General features: G+C 46.3%; 1 protein-coding gene across 6 annotated transcripts; it reads right to left on the bottom strand.

The window, feature by feature from the left end:
* Positions 1–4,810: 4,810 nt before the first annotated feature.
* On the bottom strand, positions 4,811–7,192 carry LOC120775282 (glycine-rich cell wall structural protein-like). 6 transcript variants are annotated; one of them, XM_040105387.1, is made up of 4 exons: positions 7,106–7,192; positions 6,482–7,042; positions 6,341–6,391; positions 4,811–6,223 (listed from the first exon to the last, which is right to left on the bottom strand). In XM_040105387.1, the coding sequence occupies exons 1-4, from the start codon at positions 7,158–7,160 to the stop codon at positions 4,980–4,982; spliced, it is 1,911 nt and encodes a 636-aa protein (XP_039961321.1). In that variant the 5' UTR covers positions 7,161–7,192; the 3' UTR covers positions 4,811–4,979. The 6 variants fall into 6 exon arrangements, with proteins under 6 accessions (XP_039961321.1, XP_039961318.1, XP_039961320.1 ...); XM_040105384.1 differs by having other exon boundaries at positions 4,811–6,170; positions 6,228–7,042; XM_040105386.1 differs by having other exon boundaries at positions 6,341–7,042.
* Positions 7,193–7,824: the final 632 nt, after the last annotated feature.

Genomic DNA, 7,824 nt, shown 5'->3' with positions numbered 1-7,824 from the left:
GTATCGTCTGGTTAGCCAAAGAAAATTCGTTTTGAAGGCGAGCTGAAGTGAGAACGCGAAACAACCCTCCACAGGGCTGTGCGCTGGGTTTGGGCCCCGCCACAACGAACAGACTCGGATGGGAGACCCCCCATTTGATGGCGACCACTGCAAAAGTATTAAGGATTACGATTTAAGGACATGCACATGGATTGTCCCTTTCCTTAATTGGGAAGGTGCCAATGCCCAGTGTGGAAGGTGCCAATGCCTCTGTGCAGCAAAAAACGCACGTCAACAAACACAAGGACGATTCGACGTCGAGTAGCTACAATCACAACAGACAGGCGAACAGTTTTCTACTCGACTTGCACCCCTGCACTCCGAGAGCACTCGTCAGCAGCTGGGTATAAGGGAACTGTGGGACAACATTTCAAGCTCCTTGTGAACAGCTGCTACCGAAAGCATTGGTTTTCGAAAAATGCAACAGAACAGCTGGTACGGTGAGAAGTGCCGCGTCGCAGCGGAAAGAAAACAGACTGCCTACCTCGCAACGTTACGATCGACCACAATACGTGCGGGATGGGATAGATTCCGAGAGTTGAGTTGAAGAAGGAAGCGAGAGAGAGGCCAAAATGCGTGAGTATGAAGAGCTTGACAAGATGGCCGACAGGGTAATGCTCGAAAATTCTACAAAAAGATGCAGGCTTCAACACCGGAGCATACTCTTGTAGAACCCCGGAGGTGGTCAAGTGACGGATGCCCAGAGCATACTGCAATTATGGAGGCAATACTTTTCAGCTTGCGCAATGGTAGTGAACGACTAACAATAGGAGATGGGGAATCCGATTCCTCAATCGATGATGATATTCCATTGCGCGACTATGAAGAAGTTCGTACAGCAATTACCCGTCTGCAGAACAACAAAGCGACGGGGGCCGATGGAAAGCCAGCCGAGCTATTCAAATATCAGCTTCTTTATAAAATATGGTCGGACGAAAGCATGCCCAACGATTGGAACCCAAGTGTGCTCTGCTCAATCCACAAAAAGCGAGACCCTTCAATCTGCGCCAACTGCAGTGAGATAGACCTCCCTTACATCGCATACGAGTATAAGGTTCTATCAATACTAAAAGCTCCGTCAGGATCGGGAATGACCTCTCCGAGTCGTTCGATAGCAAACGAGGTTTCAGACAAGGCTCGTGTGACTTTTTCGATTAAATACTTGAGAAAAAATGGAGCTGCAGATCAGAATAGAGAAGGTACTACTTCTGACTAAGTAGGCAATTGAAAAGTAAAGTCCTCTCTTTCTACGAACGAAAACAAATCTATATAAGTCACTCATTATTCCCGACCTGCTATACGATGATGAGGCGTGGACGAAGAAGAAGCTTTGAAACCTTAGATATTTACTTTCATATAACAGGGATGTTGGAGTACAACAGTATTATATACAGTCAACGAGACAGGGCGGGGGATCAGACACAATTTCTTCCGATCCTGGAGTTCTCAGGGCGGTCCTGTGTCTTGCAACAAATTTTTTCAAATTTTTTCTCCAAAAATTCAGTATATTCATTCCCGAGTCTTGGTCTTAACTCTACGGCCCTGACTTTATACACTACGAGCTTTTGGGTTGGATGAGAAAAAAAGAAAATTAAGAAGAAAGCATATAAGTTCAAGCGAATTGTAGCTTGTTTCATTACCTTTTACTTAAAAATATAATTTTGTCTTCGGCACGTGCGTCTACTAACAAATTCCCCTCCTTTCAAATACTAGATTTTTGTATGCTCAGGTCAGCTCTACCCGCCGACCAATAGAGAAGAGCGATTTGGAAAACGACAGTTTTATGTAGCAAGCAGTGGAGGTTCCTTAAGCTTGCAACGACAGCAAATTTTATAAAAGCCAAACAACCGTTACGCAAAGAACAATGAAAAGGGTATATTTAAAAAAGAGCAATAAAACCACACCTGAAAATAAAACAAAAATCCGTTGCACCGAGTGCAAATCAACAACGACAATAGCGGGGCATGTGTCGCTTGTGGCTCGTGTCCTTTGAAATATTGCTTTGGATTCCATTGAGGTTCCCCGTGCTTTCCCCGACTTTTTGTGGTGTTCCTTGTTGCACTTTGTTGTTGCTGTCTTTTAAGTGCTCTGCTTCTGGCTTTCTTGCGACTTTAGCTCCGCAACCGGCGTTCTTGAGCGACGTGTTGACTGCATTTGCGTGCACTAATATATTTCCTTGCTACTAAATATTTCCTCGGACATGCGCTGACCACCCAACCATTACCAAACATGTGTGTGTGCGTGGTTTCCTAGCGTTTCAGCGTTTCAACAGCACATAGCGAAAGGCAGCGCAAGGCACACAGCAAATTGATGGCAGCACCACACCGCCATTTCGCTGCTCATGGCTTCCTCAAGTATTGCTGACATTTGATTTTATGCAATGCGATTTGGCGCATGCGACCTGTATGCATGTATGTGTGTGTGTGTTTGTTGCACATGTGACTTTTCACCTGCAATAATTCGCCGCTTGAGTAGTCACGATTGCGCTGTGTGTGCGCTGGACGACATTTCTGCGTTGCCACCGAATTTCTTGGCTCTTTTCTCTTGTTTATTTATTAAATTCATTGTTTCCTTTTTATCGTAAATTTTACTGTCAACGTTCGGTCAACAAATGCTGGTGGACTGCAGTCTTTTCAATTTGATTTATTATTGCAGTTATTGGTTAATTTGATATTCAGTTTGCCATGTCTCGACTTGTCTCAAAGAATTGTTGAGCAGGAGTAAAAAGAGTTTGGAGTTTCTTTTCATGAGTCATTACAAGTATGTTCCTTCTTTGTTTTTGTCAAACTTTTATTACAATAGAAAATATTTTCAGAACCGTATACTCGATTCCAATCTGCATAATCTAGAGAGTATAGCCGTTAGTTAATAATTTGTATAACTACTTTCCTTGCAATATTCGTCAAGGGATTCTGCGGAGTTGACGGTCCTTGGTATAGTTGTGCTCCTGTTATCTCTATTCGTCCATCTTGTGAACGATATTTCGATGAATATTTCAAAGTATTTGATTTTTGACTTGATAACTGACATTTCTTCCTATCTTCAACCCGAATTCGTAATTTAGATCAGTTTCTATCAAAGCTATAGTATATTTTATAGTGATCCGATCCACTGGGAAAGTACATTAGATGCTATTATGTATGCGCCTCGATTACTTTTACATGGGCAACAGTGCATGCTAGCAAAAGTTCAAACGCTGAACCTAATTTTCGACGGTTTTCAAGCATAAATCGCCCGTTACTTCTACAATTTCCCGTTCCATATTCGTACGAAGCCCATTAATCGTCGCTGGTTTGTTGGCATAGACCATAGACTTGACGTAGCCTCACAGGAAATAGTCTAACGGCGTCAAATCGGTCGATCGAAGCGGCCAATTGATTGGACCATTTCGTGAGATAACACTCCAAACTGTGTGGCTTGTGCCGCCGTCTTTTTGGAACCACATATTGTCCAAGTCCATATCATCCAATTCGAGCCAAAAATATTCGGTTAACCTTGAGCGATAATGGGAAACGCATTAACGTGCTGGTCTTGATCATCACGAAAGAAGTACGGCCCAATGACGCCGGCGGCCCATAAACTGCATCAAGCCGTAATTTTTTTTCGGATACAATGGTGACTTATGTAGTACGCGTATCATCGCTGAAGATAATTTATCGATGAAAATCCGGTTCATTTTCAAGTTGTTGTTCAGCCCAATTCACGAACATACGATGATTCCGGTCGTCAAGCGGCTTCAGTTCTTGCCTTAGTTTGATCTTGTAAGCATGTATGCCAAGATCTTTTCGAAAAATTAGTCACAACGCCGTCACAGAGATGCCCAACGCTTGAGAACGACGTGTGAGAGACGGAATGCGGTCCTCCGCAATTGATGCGCTAGCGGAAGCAATATTTTCGGACACACCGGCACATCTTTGTCTAATTGGCTCGGGAACATTTTGTACTGTGCCTGCGGATTCAAATTTTTCCGCAAGATGCTCAATTGTTGATTTGAGAGATCGATTATGATGACCATAAATTCTACGTAGCTCGCTCAAAGTTGAGGCCACTGACTCCGTATTTGTAAGTTTTCAGTAATTTTTAATAATTTCGACTCGTTGTTGGACCTTAAATCTTTTTATGATGAAATGACAAACCCTGCTGAAGAGAAATATTAAAAGAGCGGTAAAGAATATGGCGTCGATTGCTGTTCCTATAGGTCTACTTTTGTAGCGTTCCTATTGAAAAAACCGTTAAATAAGTTTTACAAACAAGGACTTGAAATTGATGGGTCAGTTTATACACCAACTATATTCTGAACAGATTCTTGGGGAGAACTAAGGGAGTAGTTTTCTTATACGCAGATATAAGGACGTGTACAAACGGCTGATCATTTATCGATATACCAACGATTCCTTCTGGCTGTCAAACTTCGTCGCAAACCGAATACATATAACCTATTCAGGAGAAAGAGGTAATTTGATATAAATATTATCAGAGAGATTTCCAATGCTTTCCTCCATGTAGCACCTTAAATTACTACTGAAGCTATCTTCATGGATCGCAGTTTTTACTAATATTTTATGGTTTTGATAAAAAAAATCATTTATAATATTCGGTCATGTTTAAGTTAATTAATTTTCACTTGTGTAATGGTATTACAAAAAAAAAATTGTTTTCCTCTCATTGAAAACATCTTAATCACCTCACAAAATTACTATACACTGCAATAATTGCCATAACTCAATATTTCGTAATCAGCAATTTTGATATTTGCATACAGACAAACCGGTTTTAAAAGTCGTTAAAAATTACTTTATTGAAAATTATTTCATTTGTTCTCAATCACAATGCGAATTTACAATGCTATTTCTACTTATAATAGAACACAAAAAATCTCTGCTTTTCTAAAAAACTTATGTAGTACTTATATGCGAGTAAATGGGAAAGCTAAGTGTTGCTTATCGGCCATATCCTGTTTTGAAGGAACCTGACGATGCTGATGCCGATGCTGAAGCTGATGCTGACGACGATGCTGACGAATGAGCAGAACTACTTGCACCACCATAGCCTCCACTGCCGCCATAACCACCTGCACCACCACGACCACCAGCGCCATAGCCACCGGCACCTCCAGCACCACTGCCGCCAAAACCTCCGGCACCACTGCCGCCGGCGCCACCAGCACTACCGCCACCAAAACCGCCGGAGCCACCGAAACTGCCAGGTCCGGCCAAACCTCCACCTAGGCCAAGACCAAGACCGAGACCTAAACCAGGACCGCCGGCGCCATGACCATGTTGTCCGTGTTTTCTATGGCCGTGACCGCCACCTTGGCCGCCAGCACTACCACCAAAGCCGCCATCGAAACCGGCACCTCCGCCGGAGCCTGCAGATCCAAATCCACCAGCACCGCCTTTACCGCCGCCATAACCACCGGCTCCACCGGCACCAAATCCAATTCCAGCAGAGCCACCTGCTGATGCTGAACCTTGTCCTCCAGCTCCACCTTTTCCACCACCGAAACCTCCAGCACCACCAGCTCCTCCACCTAATCCACCTCCAAAGCCTCCGTCAAATCCGCCTCCAGCGCTGGCACCGGCAGGACCACCAGCTGAACCCTGTCCTCCGGCACCACCTTTACCGCCGCCATAACTACCACCAATTCCTGCACCGCCAGAGCCACCACTAAGTCCGCCTCCGAAAGCTCCGGCGCCAGAGTTAGCCGAGCTACCGGCAGATGCTGATCCATGTCCGCCGGCGCTACCTTGACCGCCGCCAAAACCTCCAGGTCCACCTCCGAAACCTCCATCAAAACCACCACCTGCGCCGGAACCGGCTGAACCACCAGCGGATCCACCAGCTGAACCATGTCCTCCGGCAGCACCTTTACCGCCACCATAACTACCAGCGCCGCCTGAACCGCCACCTAGTCCGCCTCCAAAGCCTCCATCAAATCCACCTCCGGCGCCAGCATTGGCAGAACCACCAGCTGAACCATGTCCTCCGGAACCACCTTTACCGCCGCCAAAACCACCAGCGCCTCCTGCATTGCCAGAGCCACCACCAAGTCCACCTCCGAAACCTCCAGCGCCAGAGTTAGCCGAACCACCGGCCGATGCTGATCCATGTCCGCCGGCGCTACCTTGACCACCGGCTGAGCCACCGGCGGATCCGCCAGCTGAACCATATCCGCCGGCATTGCCTTTGCCGCCGAAACCGCCAGATCCACCTCCGAAGCCTCCATCAAAACCACCACCGGCGCCGGAACCGGCTGAGCCACCAGCGGATCCGCCAGCTGAACCATATCCGCCGGCATTGCCTTTGCCGCCACCATTACCGCCAGCACTGCCTGAACCACCGGCACCACCACCTAGTCCACCTCCAAAGCCTCCTGCACCGGCTGAACCACCAGCGGACCCACCAGCTGAACCATATCCTCCGGCACCACCTTTACTGCCACCTAGTCCACCTCCAAAGCCTCCATTAAATCCACCTCCGGCGCCAGCATTGGCTGAACCACCACCGAGTCCACCGCCAAGACCTCCATCAAATCCGCCACCGCCGCCGCCGCCTGCGCCAGCACTGGCTGAACTACCAGCGGAAGCACCAGATGAACCGTATCCACCAGATGCGCCTTTACCGCCGCCATAACCACCAGCGCCGCCTAAGCCGCCAGCGCCTCCATCAAAGCCACCACCAGCGCCTGCACCGGATGAGCCTCCAGCACTAGCCCCACCATGCCCACCACTGCCACCCAGACCAGCGCCAAGGCCTAGACCCAGTCCAAGCCCGCTCGACGCAGAACCACCAGCACTTGCGCCACCGGCTCCACTTCCACCATAACCGCTGCCACCATAACCTGAACCGGAACCGGAACTGCTTGCCGCATTAGCGGATGCCGAACTCAAACTCGCGCCACCTCCTAAGCCAAGACCCAAAAGGCCGCCTTTACCACCAATATCAAGTCCAAGACCTAAACCTAGTCCACCGGACCCTCCACCGCTATGTGATACTCCATAGCCTGCAAAAGAAATGACAAACTTCGTGAACATACTCTAAACTAAACTCACTCCGTCATCCTTACCGTTGCTCAAGGCCAGTGAAACTGCTAACAAACTAAACACTGTAAACGCTCGCATGATCAGAACTCAAATGTTGCGCTCAATACCCGCAGATGCGCTTATATAGAACCCATTCTAGGCGCCAATTAAAATACCGCTGCTACAAAAGACAACATTCAGCGAGCAGTGCAAAAACTTTAGTTTCATCACTGTCTACCCCCTTGCCCCGCTAGAGCGCAATGCGAATAAAAAGTCTTGATCATGGATTAACCGATAATACACTCATAATAACATTCAACTTACTTGTGCATGTACAAACCTATTCTTACTATATTATATATATATTTATGTATATCAGTGTAAACAGCACGTTTGGGGGAAACCTCAATCTCCGTCAACCAGTCGATGTGCTCACTGATTACTTTGCATATTATTGAGGCATGAAATTCAGATATGCGAAAATGTTCTTCTCCCAATCAACGATTGCGCTTTCTTACTTTTTGTTTTCTTTCTGAATTCACCCTACACGCGGTTTTAATAGATAAGTTGTGAGATTTTTGATTTGTAGTTTTTGAGATGTGATAATTCTTTGAAAAATTTGGAGTTAATGTTATTGTTATATAATTTTAAAGCAATCCACAGAAGTTTCTTTTGCAGTATACGACAGGAAGTCATCATATCGGCCCCCGTACGAATTTTCTCTATGGTTGATAATGTTGGATTATTAGAAACCGAGATGAGT

Source organism: Bactrocera tryoni, chromosome 4 (assembly GCF_016617805.1).
Source record: "Bactrocera tryoni isolate S06 chromosome 4, CSIRO_BtryS06_freeze2, whole genome shotgun sequence".
Taxonomy (NCBI): Eukaryota; Metazoa; Arthropoda; class Insecta; order Diptera; family Tephritidae; genus Bactrocera; species Bactrocera tryoni.
Note: the sequence above shows the minus strand (reverse complement) of the source record. Positions and strands in the feature narration are given on the sequence as shown.